Source organism: Ciona robusta, chromosome 1, assembly GCF_009617815.1.
Source record: "Ciona robusta chromosome 1, ASM961781v2".
NCBI lineage: Eukaryota > Metazoa > Chordata > Ascidiacea > Phlebobranchia > Cionidae > Ciona > Ciona robusta.
Genome location: NC_143235.1, coordinates 6,638,423 through 6,655,421, shown reverse-complemented (window position 1 = coordinate 6,655,421; position 16,999 = coordinate 6,638,423). Strand labels below are relative to the sequence as shown.

The 16,999-nt window shown below is 32.6% G+C and overlaps 3 protein-coding genes across 3 annotated transcripts; 1 reads left to right on the top strand and 2 right to left on the bottom strand.

Annotated features, from left to right (window-relative positions):
- Nucleotides 1–891: 891 nt before the first annotated feature.
- Nucleotides 892–12,689, bottom strand: LOC149741887 (uncharacterized). Its single transcript, XM_089894103.1, has 21 exons — nt 12,566–12,689; nt 11,780–11,937; nt 10,904–11,666; nt 10,763–10,837; nt 9,102–9,278; nt 8,818–9,003; nt 8,558–8,745; nt 8,113–8,335; nt 7,255–7,389; nt 6,538–6,650; nt 6,008–6,110; nt 5,734–5,928; nt 5,351–5,629; nt 4,774–4,920; nt 4,278–4,419; nt 3,897–4,064; nt 2,824–3,596; nt 2,452–2,613; nt 2,088–2,247; nt 1,906–1,987; nt 892–1,660 (listed from the first exon to the last, which is right to left on the bottom strand). The coding sequence occupies exons 2-21, from the start codon at nt 11,884–11,886 to the stop codon at nt 1,549–1,551; spliced, it is 4,290 nt and encodes a 1,429-aa protein (XP_089750229.1). The 5' UTR covers nt 11,887–11,937; nt 12,566–12,689; the 3' UTR covers nt 892–1,548.
- LOC149741886 (uncharacterized) lies at nt 11,938–13,472 on the bottom strand. Its single transcript, XM_089894104.1, has 2 exons — nt 12,812–13,472; nt 11,938–12,691 (listed from the first exon to the last, which is right to left on the bottom strand). The coding sequence occupies exons 1-2, from the start codon at nt 13,098–13,100 to the stop codon at nt 12,135–12,137; spliced, it is 846 nt and encodes a 281-aa protein (XP_089750230.1). The 5' UTR covers nt 13,101–13,472; the 3' UTR covers nt 11,938–12,134.
- A 1,729-nt stretch (nt 13,473–15,201) lies between these two features.
- Nucleotides 15,202–16,531, top strand: LOC149741885 (uncharacterized). Its single transcript, XM_089891431.1, has 4 exons — nt 15,202–15,380; nt 15,469–15,600; nt 15,711–15,820; nt 15,888–16,531. Exons 1-4 carry the CDS (start codon nt 15,332–15,334, stop codon nt 16,431–16,433), a joined length of 837 nt encoding a protein of 278 aa, XP_089747557.1. The 5' UTR covers nt 15,202–15,331; the 3' UTR covers nt 16,434–16,531.
- Nucleotides 16,532–16,999: the final 468 nt, after the last annotated feature.

Genomic DNA, 16,999 nt, shown 5'->3' with positions numbered 1-16,999 from the left:
AGTAAACAAAGAGCGTTCCAAGAACTATAAAACCGTATCCTTACGACTTCCATAGATTGTTGTTAATTGTTTAAAACACGATCAAGATGTATTATATGTGTTGGTGGTGTCCCATCCTACCCCACGGTATTATATTAAACATCAGCAGTTCTGCGAAGAATTAATGACATATACAACTTCTCTTACTATGTCGGATATTTTACTAACTGAGAAAATGAATTATTGTTTAGGTAGGCCACATTTTAAATCGGTGAATCATATTGCGCAAATGAAATATTACTTCTCTCGTAGAATCGCACGCATAGACAGCAACATACTTAGTGCTTGTCTAAACCTAGGCTGTTTCGAAGACACTCCTACATCACTTTAAAGCGCGCAACTGTGTTTGTAAATGCGAACACTTGGCCACAGTGGATCGGTTGCTTTCATAGAGAGTTTCAGTCAACAATTAGATGGCACTCCAACATTTGGTTGTAGTGACGTAACCCACTTCTGACGTGAAGCAGCTTTATCATCAGCAACCTTTCACACCTCGGATCACTTTCAATATAAAGGGGTTTGACATTTTAAAATTTTAATCAAATTATAGGAGTTGATGGGTTTATGGCTTCATTAACTTGGCTGTCAGCATGGTACTTTAATTGTGATAACTATTACACGAGTTTCATTGCGTGAATAATCAAAATTGAAATTTTGATTTTACATACGACAACGCGAATAACTTTTTTTGTTAACCTAAATATTTTACAAGGTGGACGCGCACGTAGGATGTCGGTTTTATTTAACGGTTTGAACAACGCACTGAGATTAAGCGGAAGAAATACAAAAACTTAACTTCCTTTACCTCTCGCTACTACTATCGCCACAGCAGCCTAAATAAACACGCCAAAGTTTAAAACGGTCGCCCTTTTGTAACGGTTTTCGTTAAGGCACTCATCACGTTCGATAAATAAAAAATGACAGGAAATATTTCAAGAACCGTTAACAAGAGAGAGTCGCACAACCGTTATTCATTCGATACCACAATTCATAACGGTTGAGGACAAAGAAGAACAATTGGAATTATTACATCAGAAGTAAACGACATCGTTCAAATATTAACAGCCAAACGTTGGGAAACAATGAACGTGGTAGAACTTAAATAGTTTTAATGAATAGTAGAGCAACGACCGAGACCACACCCCACACAAATATATTGCATTTAATATAAATATATTATACTGCAAACATGAAGAATAAATTTTTCATAACAGTGAAAAAAAAAATCGCAGCATGCTTCAGTAACTCATAAACGCGTCATGCAGCAAAGAATTTCTAGTACTTAATAATGAAAGAAGCAAGTGCATCTGAAAATACAAACAATAGCAGTAAGAATAAATACTAGAGAAAGTAATTTAAGTTTTTAGGCAGATGGACATTCATGCAAGAACAAGGCACGCAAAAACTCATGAAAGTTGGTTTTAGTTTAAAAAAATAAACACGAGATAGGTATCGTATGGTATGTTTGTAGCAATAACGGTGTTCCAACAAGAGTATGTATAATGTCTATTAATTAGAATGATTCACATTTATCCCACAAATCTCCCTCCAACTTGTGTTTGTCTCACTGACAGCTGAGTTATGTTCAGTTAATTGTTTCTCCAGCATTGAAACTTCCTTTCTGTGTTTTTAACGAGAGAAATATGTTAGCCAGGAATAAAATAAAGTCACAGACAAGTTTTTAGTTTGCAAAAATAGATACCATGTAAAAAAAACAGCCCATGCTAAGGTTAACTTTGTTCATGAAAATTTAAATGCACATGTTCGTGCCTGCCAGGTGCCTTGTTAAGACAACAAAAACAAAGTATTGTGGTAAGAGCTCTTTCACACTAAATGTTAATATATATTATGTTAGCTTGAACTGACCTGAGGTTTTTTAACATGTCGTCTACGTCAGTAACAGAAGCTGGTGTAGTTGTGTTCTTCATAGTTTCATCTAACAAACAACCTACACAACACACTTTATTATTAGCTACAATCACGCAATATTAGTAGAAAGGGATTAAAGCATGTAAGTTGTTTTATTCAATAAATTATAAATATTTTACCAGAACTATTTATTGAAGAATCTTGTTTATTTCTTTGATTGAATGACGACAACCATGAAAGTGAACGAAGATTTTTTTGTAATTTCTTTGATCTTTCCTGATATCGAAGTTTGTCGCGGCGAGTTTCATCGAGATGATAACTAACTTTTTTCAGCTTTATCTGTTAAATAACAACTTGTACACTAGATTGCAACTATCGTATTTTACATTTAAGTTTAAAAAAAAATCAACTAAAAAATGAAAAAACAGGTTTCATATAGTAAAATATATGTTGCATGCTTTTATTAAGTAAATTTTTTAAGGCTCATCTAGACCGTTCTAATGCACAAGAATTTATAGTAAATCATTCTTAAGATGTGTAAACCTCAAGATTTTGAATTGTGATCCTTAATTTCTTGTTGGCATCAACCAGCAATTCAAGTCTTCCATTAGCTTCATCAAGCTTCTTATCATAATGCAACATTCTGTTCTTCTTCAATTCGGTGAATTCTAATCCATGCAATCTCTTCATCTCAGTCATCTGAATCTACACAAACGTCATTATTAATTGATTTTCATTACAACAAATGATGGAAAAAAACAAAACTTAAACAAATGTTACGAGCTCCTGAATAAGCAAACAAAATATGTTCATTTATCTTCACAAAATATGTCAGTAAAGAGAATAATTTTTTTATTTAAATAATGCAGAATTCCAATGCATTAATATGGGTTGATAGAAGCATGTATAAAAAACCTGTAAAGCTATGTTTTCTTTTTCCTTATGTTCTGCGGCATCCTTCCATTGACTTAATTCCTCACACAATCTACTTGTTTTAACCTTCATACCATCATCATCTAATGGAGATGGAATCAAAGCTTTTGTTTCATTTTTTAAAATTCCAATTTCTTTTAATAAATCTGATATCTTCATATCAGAAGCTGTTGATTTGTCTTCAGCTTCTTTCAATTTTTTCCTCAGTATTTTCACAGTTTGTTTGTATGCTTTTAACTTTGCTGCATCGCTTGTTTTAAACAAACATGCAACATCTGACGGATTAGGAATTATCGGGAGGTTGCTTTCATTAGTTTGTGTTGAAACAGATGATTGCATGATTTGTAATTTCTCTTCAATGGATCGGTTTAGGTTCAGATCCCCTGCTTGGTGGCAAGTACAAGTTACAGAATTACTATTGGCAGTTTGGCAGGATGCATGCCTCACATTATAGTCAGCACCAATGGATGATATCTCGTTTGAGTTATTTATCACAGTTTGGGGTTGGTTTAAAGAAATATTACAAATGTTTGATTGCGAAGATGTTGGATTACAAATAGTCGGAGAAGTTGATTGTAAAGAGTTTGAAACATTGTTTTCTTTCGTAAAGGAAAGCCTGGAAAAAGAGTTTTCGTTTGTCTCTTTACAAGAGTTGGTTTGTTTTACATCAGTGTAAGTTGCTGATGAATCGTTTGTAGATTGGCGTTGATTATGTAGTAGTTCTGTAGACTCACAGCTTGTCTGGGTTGAAACATCTGTTAAAAACAATTCAGATAAAAAAAACTTCAATGATATGATGATAATTCATGAGAATGGAGAAGTGAGAAAACTTCAAGGTTGTTTACATGTTTGATAGACATTATTGGATAATTGTAAATATGTTTGTCATGGAGTAATCAGCTAAACTGTAATTGCCTCAACCCATTGATCACTATTAGCAATAAGTAACCCAAATTGTCCAAAAAAAGAAAGAACATTCACCACAATGCACTAGGTGTGTATAAACAACACAAGTAATGCAATAAGACATGTTAGACAAATGATTCGAACTTTACCTGTTTGTGGAAATTTTTCTTCCTTAATTTGAGAATGTTGTAATTTAGCTTTGATTTGTTCCCCCCATTGCTGGTAATGTTTTTGTAACGATGCGAGATATTGTTGTTGTTGGGAAACTGCTTGTTTTAATTTGTCTCGTTCCGTTGTAACAAACTTAACATGTTCAGCTGGAATAAATAAATTATAAACAGTTTGTTACATTATTAATATCCACGATATATCTGCAATGATTAGTAGGTTTGTCTATATCAGTGTTTTTAAACATTAATTGACAAAACAAATTACTTTATTATAATTATTTCGGATATCTATTTTAACTAATCTGAATTTAAAAAAGAAATAAATTGATAAAGTTTGACAATATGAACTTCAGCACTCACAAATGTTTGATTCCCTTTCTTTATATTCCTCCTTTTGTTCCAGCGCATTTACCAATTGTATATTCAGAGAATTCATTTCTTGTTTTGCTGTTTGTACTTCTTCATTTAGTAACTCAAGCTTTGTAAGCAAACTTGAAACTTCCTGTAGCAGTTAAAATATTAATAAAGGAAGCACCAAGCACTTTTTACTTCATCAACATTTTAAAGAAACATTCTTTACCAAGTTGTTGTGGAGTATATTAAATTACAAATCTTGCGAAGAGAATTGAAAAACATTTGTAAAAACATTAAATTAGAGTGTTAAGATAATTTGTGTATTACTGTATGTGGACCATGTGGTACATGATCATATCTTCATATGCATCTTTTTTTAATCAAGAAGATAAATCTTCCATTTAAGCCAAACCATATAATCAATGTTTACGATTTATAAACAATGAGGGTTAGAGTTCTGCATTATTTTAGAAATAAATATTTAAAATCAAATAGTACGTACATTTGATTTATCCATTACTCTTTGCTTTTCACAAGCAAACTGTATCTTGAATTCTTCATTTGAGTTACGAAGCTCACTGTTATACTCAGTTAAATCAGAGATTTCCAATTTAGCTTTTTGATTTAGTTTGCTCAGTTCTTTAAGACGCTGCAGAACAAAAGTTGTTCTTTCATTATGAGTAAACCAAAGTTTATATCATTTTGTTAAGAACATATATAATAACATCTTACCTATTTGTATTTATACTCTTGCCTTTTATTATTTTCATACATTTATGAAACAAAATAATATAAGAGAGTAAGACGTGAGCTGTTTTTAAACAAAATAGTATACTACATAGTGAAGAGTAAGACCTTTTCCATATTTTGTATAAAACAAAAAACCCGATGCTTTATATTTCACTATTTAACCCAAACAATAAGTACAATAAAGTATAGTAAGGCCAAATGAAGTTAAATTTAAACTAAACCTATTAGCAGGACATTAAAATGCCATTATTTTAAAGATCAAACATCATTTGATGAAAATTTACAAAACTTTAGTCTTAGTGCTTCATACCGAGAACACGTACACTCACCTTATTATAACTTTCCTCTATTTCTAATACTTTATTTTGCAGATTTAAGTTCATCTCTTCAAGCTGAGCAACATCCCTTGTTTGTTTTATCAAATTTTCCTCTTGTTTTAACATCTCAGTCTTCATTTTATCTTCCACTAATTGCATTTGTTCAACTTTGGCAATTAAGTTTAGTTTTGTAGTCTGTAACTCAGCTAACATCTCCTTTTGTTCGTGTGAATGATCTGCACGACCAACATTCTGTTGTTGCATCAAAACATTCTGCCTTAATTGAGTCACCTTGTGTAAAAAAAGGTTTATTTTTATATTTTTAATATACAGGGACAAGCAAAAAGATTTGAAAAAATAAATAGAGCAAATAAAACCTAGAAAACATAACTTACTTCCACAACTTGTTTATCTCTCTCATTTGTAACTATTTGAAGATGTTCCTTCCATTTTAAAGACTCTTTGTTTTTCAATTCAATAAGCAAAGTGTTTTGTTTGAGTTTTTCTGACATCATGGCTAATTCTTTTTGTAGTCTTAATAATTCTTCTTCTTTTCTTTCAAACTTGGCAATTGTCTTTTCCAATTCAGACTGCAAACAAATGTAGAATTGTATAATATGATTTACTATCCCCTATTATACCTGTAAAGAATTAGTTGATATTACTTACCTGAGATTTATCTTTTACAGTTACAGCATCTTGATACAAACATTGCAATTTCTCGTACTTAATTTCATACTCTGAACAAGTTTGTGCATTTTCCTTTACTTGGCTACGAAAACAAGGTATGTTTAGATAAAGTTTAACAGTTTGGGATATTTCACAAGTCAAAATGTTAATTTATTTTAATAAATCAATGAATTTGTAATCAATTTAAACCTTGTATGTACCGTGCATCTAATCCAGTATCTATAACATATTTAATATTTCAAATGAAAACCTAAATATTTAAAAACATAATATATAGTAGGTTGGGGGAAGATGGGACACCTTTTCATTCTTTTTTCTCGCCCAATTTGGTAGTAAACAAAGAAAATGCAACGAATTATAAAACAGTATCCTCACAACTCCCATAGACCGTTGTTAATTGTTTAAAACAAGATCAAGACATTTAGGTATTATGTGCTAAAGGTGTCCCATCTTCCCCCACCCTACTGTACCAGTATACTAAGTTTTCTTATGAAATATAATAATATTACCAAGCCAAATGATCAGCGTGAAGTTTTGTTTTCTCTGTAAGTTTCTGCATTTCTTCTTTTGTTCTAACATGTTCACTTTCAACTTTTACCACTTTTCTCTGCAACTCAACAACCTGTTTAATGAAATGAAATTATAATTTTTGCACTTGTCAAGTGCTGGTTACCAAAAATATATTAAATGTGTTTTAGTATTTGTAAAGATCTTTAATAATGTTTTCAACTTTATTAAAGATTTTTTAAACATACATATTAATGTTACAACATTTGCTAATTGTTGTTACTACTCTGATGAAATAATCAACAGCCATAGATATGTAACATTTGTTATACATCTATGGCGTAGTTGACTCCTGGTTGGTTTATTACCAAACTAAATGGATTTTTTAAACTGATGATGTAAAAAAATTCATTATGTCACTTATTACTAGATGGTATTATGGATAATACCAACTGGAAGAGTTTTTACCAATTATAAGTAACCTTATGAAATTTTTTAAAATAATTGTATCAGAATGCATTATTTGCATTACTTTGCCCCAAAAGGTTAAACAGGTCGCATTCAAACCGCAGTTAGCAGGTACAGACGCCCTGGACCAGGGCCCATGGTTTATAGTAAAGCTTAAAAACAATGACAAAACGTGTAATTCAAAGAAATAGCCTAATTTGCGAGAATTCCTTATAGCATAAGTTTTATTATTGTACAAATGTACAACATACTTCATTCTTTTTCTCCATAATTCTTTGCTTAAGAAGTTGAGTTTCTTGTTTAAATGAAACCCTTTCTTCCTTAAAGACTTTACGTTGCATTTCCAACTGTTGTTTCACGCCTTCTTCTCTTGCGACAATGTTAGACTAAATAAAATTAAAATTTTGTAAATGGTAAAACAGTGAATATTTACTGTTGTTAGTTGGTTGTAATTTAAATTAAGGAGCCCAGACCAGGGGTTTTCAGACTTTTATACAAAAACAAAGTTTTAGGACTAGTAACAAATTTACAGCTACTTTGTGGCTTTAATTTACAGGTTTTAACGTTTGAAAAATCAGACTTCAAAGTTGTCAAAAAAAAAACGCACTGGCTGGCACCCGGCACTGTAACATGACAATACAATATTTCGACAGTTACTGACTATAAAGCAAAGGCTAACCACACAAAATAGCCCACCAAGCATAGTGTTAGTGGAATATTAGTTTTTGTCACTTTGAGATTTTTAAAATTTGTCATTTTTCCCAAAAAATATATTTATACCTGTATTTTAAGTTACAATATGATATAGGAATTTAACCTGTGCCAAGTAATCATGCCTGATTGGTGCCTGTGTATCAATACCTAACACATAATTTTTAGGTAAAATAAACAGAAAACGTATGTGGGTAACACGTCATGTTTTGCTGCAAACATATTTTTTTTTTGGGGGGGGGCACAACTAAATAATATTTTAATAAAAAAATACTACTGATACTATTTATTAGGGAGATATTATTATTCAAAACCAACTTGTATGAGCATGGTCTGGACTATTTAATATATATATGATCTTACTATGACCAAAATGATAAATGTTTTAAAATATTGACCTTGTCAGAAATTTCCTGTTTAAGTTTTGTAAGGCACATTTCAACATGAAACAAGTCCTTATGTAGTTTGGCTACCACTGCATCAAGAGAATGTTTTTCTTCACTTTTAATGGAGAGTTGAGATTGAAGTTGGTTAACCGATGAAGTTTGCATCATAAGCGCCTTTCTTACGTTGGCAGACTCATTTTTTAATTTATCATGAGCTTCATTTGTTAACAGTAACCTGGGGTTAAAAATTAAGTATATATATATATGCTGGTGATATATATATATATATGCATATATATATATATATATGTATCATTTTTAACAGTTGATAAACAATATAAGTCACCAGCATATGATACCATGTGTATTTGGTGTTGGTGTTAAAACAGTTGATCAAATAGACAAATAATATTTAAACATCTTATATTTTAGCCTATTTTCTAAACATTTTGTTTACCGGTCTTCTACTTTTTGTAGTTGGTTTTTTGTATCTGCAAGTTGACGATCTTTAGTTAGGAGTTGCATTGAATATTCCTCTCTTACAAGTCGAAGTTGGGAGAAGTTATTTTCAGATTCAACATTTTCATTCGAGCTTTTTTCAATAAATGATTCCAACCGTAACACTTTACCATGCATTTCACTACACTGAAGTAAATAATCTTTATTATAAAATATTTCATTTGCTTATGTTGTTACAACTTGTTAGCTTTAAATTACCTCTTCTTGAAGCGATTTATTTCGATTCATTACATTTTCAACTTCTCGTTTTTTTTCATTTAATTCATTTTTATTCCGATCTCTGTCAACCTGAGTCAACTCAAGCAACTGCGATGTTTCTGACAACTCCAGTTTCAGTTGCTTCACATATTCGTTCATGGATGTTTTGTGAGTCTCCCACACTTCCTAAAAAACAACAGAGGTATAAAGTATTTATATATTTAACTATATATTATATATATAGAATATAAGCAAAACCCAACCGAATATTCAAAAGTTCTTACCATCTTACTTTCCATTTGCTTCTTGAAAAACTTTAATTCTTTATCACGTACAGCAAGTTCTGTTTGAGATGTTTTTAACTGATCATATAATTTATTCTTTTCTTCAGATATTTCATAAATGTCAAGTTGTAATTGTTGTTTGCTTGATACAAGGATAGCTATGTCAGCTTCAGCAAGCTTTAAGAAAAACATGTATCATACCAATTAGTACTTAATATTATACATGATACATTTATATATATAATTGACATTGTTTTTTTTTACATTTTCCAATGTAATGTTTAAATTAAATCTACACATTTGTACCAATATTGTTTTTGTTTGTCACATGACTCATTTAAAATTCCCATTGGGCAGCATACCAAACATATAAAAGTATGACTGACAATTTAGACAAACCAAAAACAGACATATACAATGTTAGCTGTATCAGCTCAAACCCACATCTACTGGGGTAGAGACAGGCACGCTAACCATTGTTCAACGCACTGAGCTGTGCATAATAAAATACTTGTAAGCACAGGTAGAGGACTAGACGTACACGGTTGCAATAGGATTACCATGTGTAGTAATCGTAGCAAAAATCCTGGAGATTGGGAGGAGTCTATAATATCTATTTTATCCAAAAAGCGTTCAAGTTAAAATGCGTGTATACAATAATATACAAGCAACATTAGATGTAGAATTTTAGCTTGTTCTACATTTCTGACTTAGCTATCTATTATCTTTAGAATAGTACAACATATCTTCAGGCTGGAATTCGGAGTTATGGTAATGCAATCGCTGTACCGTTTTTTATTTTTTTATTATACTTTCTTCAGTACGTTTTATGTTGGAGGAAGAATAATTAGTTATCTCCGTCTCCTACATTTAGATATAACAGTGCAAATGCTTATACAAAAATGATTTTATACATTTATATTAAATAATTTAGCTGTAATATTAAACTTTTATCACATTTTTTCGCGGTTGGGATTTCTTTGTAATTTAGCCTCAGAAATCAATTAAATATCAAGTACAAGTGATGTCATGTTGGGATTTGGAACTTACATCATTTTAAAGCAAAATGGCTACAACTTTAATTTGGAAGCTAATATGAGGAGACAGCAGTAAAAAAATAAAATGTTTCGGAAAGGTCTTGAAGTACTGGGAGGAATCCAAAGCACATGTATAGGCTAAATACCAATTCACGGAAATAAACTAATGAACATGTTTCCATACAAGCTAAAATTTGTATTGCCAGGTTTAAAATAGTCCCTTTAGTAGGTTATTAATTAAAAGTACTTTTTTAATGCCTATATAATATATAAAATCATTTTTTATGATCGTTGCACTGCAATATCTAAATGTATCTGGCAACTACTTGCACTAACACAATTAATAAAACAGATAAAACGCAAAAGCGATTGTACTAACATATCTTCACATTGCAGCCTAGGAATAAGAATCATACAGACTGATCCAAAGACAATCGGTAGAACAAACTAAAATTCGGCATCCAATGTTCGTTGCTTGTATATTATTGTATATACGCATATTAACAAAGAGGATCCGGAAAACCGAACCTCTGGTGTTTAGAGTGAGCCAAATTGAATTTATAAGATGGTACAACTTTTACTAATGGGAATCCTATGGCAGCCACGTACTCAACCATTTCTTACTTTTAAATCTTGTGCTAGTTCTTTTCTCTTCGTATTACATTGCTCATGCTCACATTTACATACCATTTCATCAACCTGTCATAGAAATCATTATTAACTAATGAGTCGGATGTAATTATGATTAAGCCATACTAAACTTACAGTTGAATTATTTGCACTATACTCATTAGACAGCATGCTTAGTCCTTGATCAAAGGAGGTAGATGATAATGAGGATTCTTCTGAATCTTCTTCTTTATCCGTCGTCATATTTGTTATAACTGATTCCGTTTCATCATCGGTTGAAAATGTATTAAACACAAGAGAGGCAGATGCAAGTTGATGTTTCCTATCCTGCACTGTTTGAGTTTGCTGCAAATTATACACTTCGTGTTCAACATTTTGATTACTGTCGGCCAAATGCTCAATCCCCATGTTTGCAGTAGAAGTGTTGACAGCTACAGTTTGTGGGAAATTGGAACAGGTGGTTGCTATGTTGATACCAACCCCTGGGAAATGTGGTAACATTAAAGAATTAAAACTTGCATCTGTGTGGAAAGAATCAACATCTGAAACAAAACAACCTTCCGTTGAATCATCTTGTCCAACATTGGATGAGGAAACAGAATCGGAAGAAACAGTATGTTTTCTCCTAACTTCATTATTGAAAAGATTGCTTGGTTTAAGTTTATTGTTGCTATCCACGCCATATAACTTTGCTGCATGGGTTGGTGTTAGCAAGGTTGCTCTTCCATCAACAGTGCGATGTTTTCCAAGACTACAAACTCCGGTGCCTCCAGCTGAATGCAATGCATCACGTTGTGTTAACTTTTTTTTTGAATGTAAGTTGTTTGATTTAATTCGGGTTGTTGGTTCATGGCTACTCACACTTGAACTAGAAGGACTCCTTATTACAACCAATTTTCTGTACAATTAATAAAAATTAGGAGTATATAAATATATAAGCATTTAATATATCTATTTATTTTCACACTGGATTATTCAATCAAGTATGAAAATTTCAAAGATTTTCATTACCTGGAAGAAATAGGTATCAACAGAGCACCATCTTTATGTAGGGGTAAATCAGAAATTCCATTATCCAGTTTTTCTTCGGGAATATTATTTGTCAGATTATTTTTCATTTATGTTTACAAACTGTACAGCATAATTAAATATTCAAAATGAGAAATTACCTGTAAACAAATTGTAAATAAAATGCTATAGAGACATTAGATATAGAAAAATAGAGCCCTGTTTCAGAACAGTCATTCTTTTACCAAGTAACATAAAGCCATAACCAATACATAATGTTTTAATTATAAAATATTTTTGGTTTAAAAAACATGTAAGTGCATGGCATATTACTTTATACTACCAACATAAATTAAACTTAAAAAAGAGTTTTATTTATAGTTTTTGGTTTTTTTTTGCTTAACAAAGATCTGTGTGTTTTTTCGTTACAAATATTTACTGATGCTTCCTTTTGTGACAACTTGGATATATTTGGTATTTTAGATGAACTTGGTTGTAATTCATTATCGGAATCATAATTTATATGGCCACTCTTCTCAGTGCTTTTTTCTATGCGGCGTTTATTGTTTATCACTTTAACAGGTGACTTATCTACCGCTGCTACCACAGCAATGTTTCCTTTAGAGGGTGATTCACATCTTGTTGAAACATCATTTGATTTACGATGCTCTGACGACATAATTAACTGATTGTTAAATGCTGAACCTGCAACAGCTGTGAGAGCATTCTCAGACAAAACCGTGACATAATCTTTCATTTGACAAATTTTTAAACCAAATTTTTCCTTACAAAATTTATCTGTCTTCATAGTGAACTTTGATTGAACTCCCTCAATTTCCGCATATTCTTCTAATTCTTCATCTTTTTCATGCAAGAGATTCTTGAGTGCCTCATTTTCCAAAACAAGCCGTGCAACTGTAATTACCAGTGGTTCAATTAATGTGCTTCTTATTAATCCAGATTGATCTCTTACACATTTGAACACCCAAGTGAAGGGCATTTCATGAAACAGGTTATTTAAATTTAAATGCATACCCCCAGTAACAGGTGTGAAAGAAAAGTTTCGATTTAAATCATCGTTGAGGCTCTGTTCAATGTGGCTGATAATGCTCTTAACTGGAGCTTCAAGTCGATTGTTAAGATTCCTACATCGCACTTTTATTTCTTCAAATGTTAAAACTTCAATAAAAATGGCTTCTGCATTAGTTATCACTAGTAAGTAGTCATTGGGACGTTGAACAAACTTTTTCAGAAATATTAAATGACTTTCTGTGCCATGACATCTTAATGTGGACCACAGTTTCAAAGATAGGTTTTCATCCATATTATTTGTTGTTCCCACAATACACAACAATACATTGGTTGCTTCCCTTCACAAATAAAACAACCTGTGCAAACCAGACCAAACAACTATCACCTTAAAACCTACCAAATGCATAATTTATAGCGACCCATGCAATGTTTCATACAGTGGCGGTATAATTGGCTGTTAAGCCTGTTAGCTAAACCCCCCTGTGCTTATTAGAAATAAACACAATTAGAAGAACTTCATACTGTGTTAGACTCTAAATTGATCTCGGGTTGGGAATTAGTGGATGAAACTTAACTGATCATTTTCATCCTTACACCATACAATCACTACAAGACAACACTTAGTAACTTACTGTGAAATATGACGTCACCTACTATTCGATGCACCAAAAATGAAACATTGTATTTTACAACAAGATAGCGAAGCTCTAATAAGTGAGCACGTATAACACTGATTAGCATAATAGTAATTAACCCTGCAGCATATGTTGAATTATAAATGTACACTAGCTAACCTTGTTGTCGTTTAAATACGTTCGTTTTTGTGAATTTCGACAAACTATAAACAGGCAGTAATTCGGTAATGTTAGAAGTTAGAATTAATTATATGTTGTTTCTGGCGCTAGCGCTAGAAACTCGTCGTTGCTACCATTATGGGCGTATGTGTCCTTGTGCAAAACACGTAACAACAATTGCTCCAACCCAGTGGATTGTCCAAATAAGAACAACTGATCGACAAAAAATGATCTGTATGACCACTTACGTGCTTAAAAATAGGCGGGAGTGCGTGTTTAATATAAAAATTTGTCATAATTAAACTCAAGTCTTAAATATAAATATAAAAAGTTGTATTTCAAAAATTGTAATTGTATTTAAGCCAAGAACGGTCTGTATATCAATAATGTAAATAATGTCAGTGCCCCTATAACGATTAACGGCGGTGACGGGAAGGTCTACCCTGCCCTTAACGTGGTGGCTTGGTAATTTTCTTGTCCCATTTGGTAGTAAACAAAAAACATAGTAGGTGGGGGAAGATAGGACACTTTGTCAGACACAACATTTTTTAATTTTCTTTTCACAGACCCCTATTTAATGATAATCAAAAAATGTTACGGAATTACTCGAGAGTATTATCACGACTTAATAAATCGCGCACCAAAGCCGATTACAGTTATTAAATATTTAAAAAGTATGTTAAATAAAAACAGTATTTTTGAACAGGTAAAAAAATGCCAAATAGTAAAGTGTAAATTTTGAATGTTCGGTAAATCATAGTAAAGCTAATAATTTTTTGTAGTTTGCGAGTGTGAACGTTTAAACTAGTTTTATAAGTTCCAAAAAATTCCCCCACGTTTTAGTTTTGTATGTTTTTAATCCAAACTTGGAAAGGTTTGCCTTTTAAAAAAAAGGGTTGCTTTTTGAATTATTTAAGGTATAATAGTTCTAATTCGTGGTATTACTCAAAAATCGTCATGTATTTCAATTTTGGAAATATAAGGCAATGTAATCGTCATCCCATCTTTCCCCAATCTACTATATCATTAAACCGCGACCGCATGTGTCCACAGACCGTTATTTGATTAAAACACAATCAGAATATTTGAATACTATGTGTTAAAGATTTCCCATCTTACCCACCCTATTGACTATTAAATGAGACGAGAAAATAAAATAAAATAAAATATGTCTTATCTTTCCCTATTATATATTATCGTGTTATTATATTACTTTATCATATTTAATGAACCCCTGAGGTATAAATTTTTGGATAAAAAACAAACCCTTCAATGTTTGGCAATAAAAACCTACACAACTATGAAGTGGGGAAAGACGGGACAAAAAAGAAAAATATGTATAGTAATGGTATTTTGCCACTTGTAGTTTACCCACCGAGTTTAACAGCCTGTGCTACTTTCTGTGCCATGTAAACTTTGGGTAAACAAGAGATTAAAGATCTAATCGGAGTTTTTCCTCACCGAGCTAAATAAACCACAATTAAATTCAACTATAAACCATTGTATAAGATCTCTACCACACAAACGGCTGCTTAGGATTTTGGAATTCGGCGCTTTTTGCGCCGCTGGTAATTACCGCAGTTTTGTTGGTTTGCCTTAAAAGCTTTCAAGTTACTTACTTGTATTTCAGTTGGATAGCTGTGCTTGGGTTGAATTTAAGATTTAAGTTGTATTTAGGTTGCCACGTTTAATTTATTTTGGTCGCCACATTTATTTTGGTCGTCACAGAATGAATATGGAATTGCTTGTGTTGGGATTAATATTATCATTTGTTGCTGGTAAGTTGTTTTAATTTACAAACGTTCGATGTATAGACGAATAAATGTTTTGGATTTGGGGTTTCTTGCTGAACGCAATCTGTTTTAGGTCAACCGTCCGAAGGCACGGAACCTAACACTTGGCCATGTTCGGATGGAGTGAACTCTATCAATATAGATTTCTTGTGTGATGGAAGAAATGACTGTCCGGATTTGTCAGATGAAGACGAGTTCAACTGTGGTTAGTATTATAACAATCATATTGCACAGTGATATGAAGTAGATGGGCTACCGTTAGCACCTAAACCCCTTATTTCCATCGTGTTTTGAATATTTTACACTTTATCGCAGGAAACACGTGTGAATTCACTTGCCATTCTGACAAGAAGTGTGCGTTTAGTTACCAACTATGCGATGGTTTTCCTGACTGCAGTGATTGGTCTGATGAATCTGAATGCCCTGTAAGGCGACTATCATGTTTGTTTGGTCAAAAATTAACCGATGACTTCATTATATTTTTTATTAAAGGAAACCGCATGTGATGGGTTTACATGTGTCGACTCTGGGCGTTGTATAAGCCATCGAGATGTGTGTGATCGGTATAGCGACTGTAGTGACAGTTCCGACGAGAAAGATTGTTTTAAAGTGACAACCACCACAGCCCACGCTACAACTACAACAACGGTTCAACCCCCAACCACCATGGCGAGCATTAACATTCCGCGAAAGTGCAAGAAAAATCCGAGCAAATCGAAGTGTCGTTTATTTTGGGAAATTCTTGCAACAAAACTCACAAAAAGATTCATACGAAAGTGCGTCAAGAAACCAAAGTCGAAAAAGTGCAAAAAATGGCGGCCGGTACTTGAAATAAAGCAGCTTGCATCACCTTACGACTTCGTACCACCAAAGTGCAAGAAGAATCCAGGTTTAGGCAAGTGTCAATCATTCCTCGTTCACATTGCGAAACAACTTCCAAATAAGTTTGTCGCCAAATGTAATGCCAAGCCCAACAAACCAAAATGCAGGAAGTTCCGTGTCGTATTAAACCTTGTTCCAACATTTGTTGAAAACTAGTGGTCAAGCATAACATTAATTGGTTTTGGTTTATATTGTAACCGACCTTTTCATCTTCGATCTTGTGCGCACAAAACAATAAATTTATTTTTTTCGTACCGGAAGTTTGATAAAAAAGTTATATAGTGGGGTGGGGGAAGATGGGACACCTTTAGCACATAATATCAAACTATCCTGACCGTGTTTTAAACAATTAACAACGGTCTATCGGAGTCGTGAGGATATAGTTTCGTAATTATTTGAATGTTCTTTGTTTACTACTAAATGGGTCGGAAAAATCGAGTTAAAAGGTGTCCCATCTTTCCCCACACTACTGTAACAATTCTGTATGGCAGAAAAACTACGACTGAGAAAGAAATTGTAAAGACGATTCGCCTGAATTTTAGGGCCTCTCATTTAATAGATATATATCAGAGAGTGGTATTCTAGAACACGTCTGCATACTACTATAATAAGTTTATATACTATTATTCTGCTTGATGGTACCCACTTGATGATACACAAAACCGAATGTTATAGTAGGGTGGGGGGAGATGGGACAACTTTTCATTCGATTTTCTTGCTCC

Coding starts and splice junctions, on each gene's coding strand:
- LOC149741887 (XM_089894103.1), bottom strand. CDS start 11,886: ATGAAAAATAATCTGACAAATAATATTCCCGAAGAAAAACTGGATAAT. Junction 3,597..3,896: donor AGAAAAATTTCCACAAACAG/GTAAAGTTCGAA, acceptor TGTTTTTAACAG/ATGTTTCAACCCAGACAAGC. Junction 1,661..1,905: donor GACATGTTAAAAAACCTCAG/GTCAGTTCAAGC, acceptor TTAAAAACACAG/AAAGGAAGTTTCAATGCTGG.
- LOC149741886 (XM_089894104.1), bottom strand. CDS start 13,100: ATGGATGAAAACCTATCTTTGAAACTGTGGTCCACATTAAGATGTCAT. Junction 12,692..12,811: donor TTTCACACCTGTTACTGGGG/GTATGCATTTAA, acceptor TGGTAATTACAG/TTGCACGGCTTGTTTTGGAA.
- LOC149741885 (XM_089891431.1), top strand. CDS start 15,332: ATGAATATGGAATTGCTTGTGTTGGGATTAATATTATCATTTGTTGCT. Junction 15,381..15,468: donor AATATTATCATTTGTTGCTG/GTAAGTTGTTTT, acceptor AATCTGTTTTAG/GTCAACCGTCCGAAGGCACG. Junction 15,601..15,710: donor TGAAGACGAGTTCAACTGTG/GTTAGTATTATA, acceptor ACTTTATCGCAG/GAAACACGTGTGAATTCACT.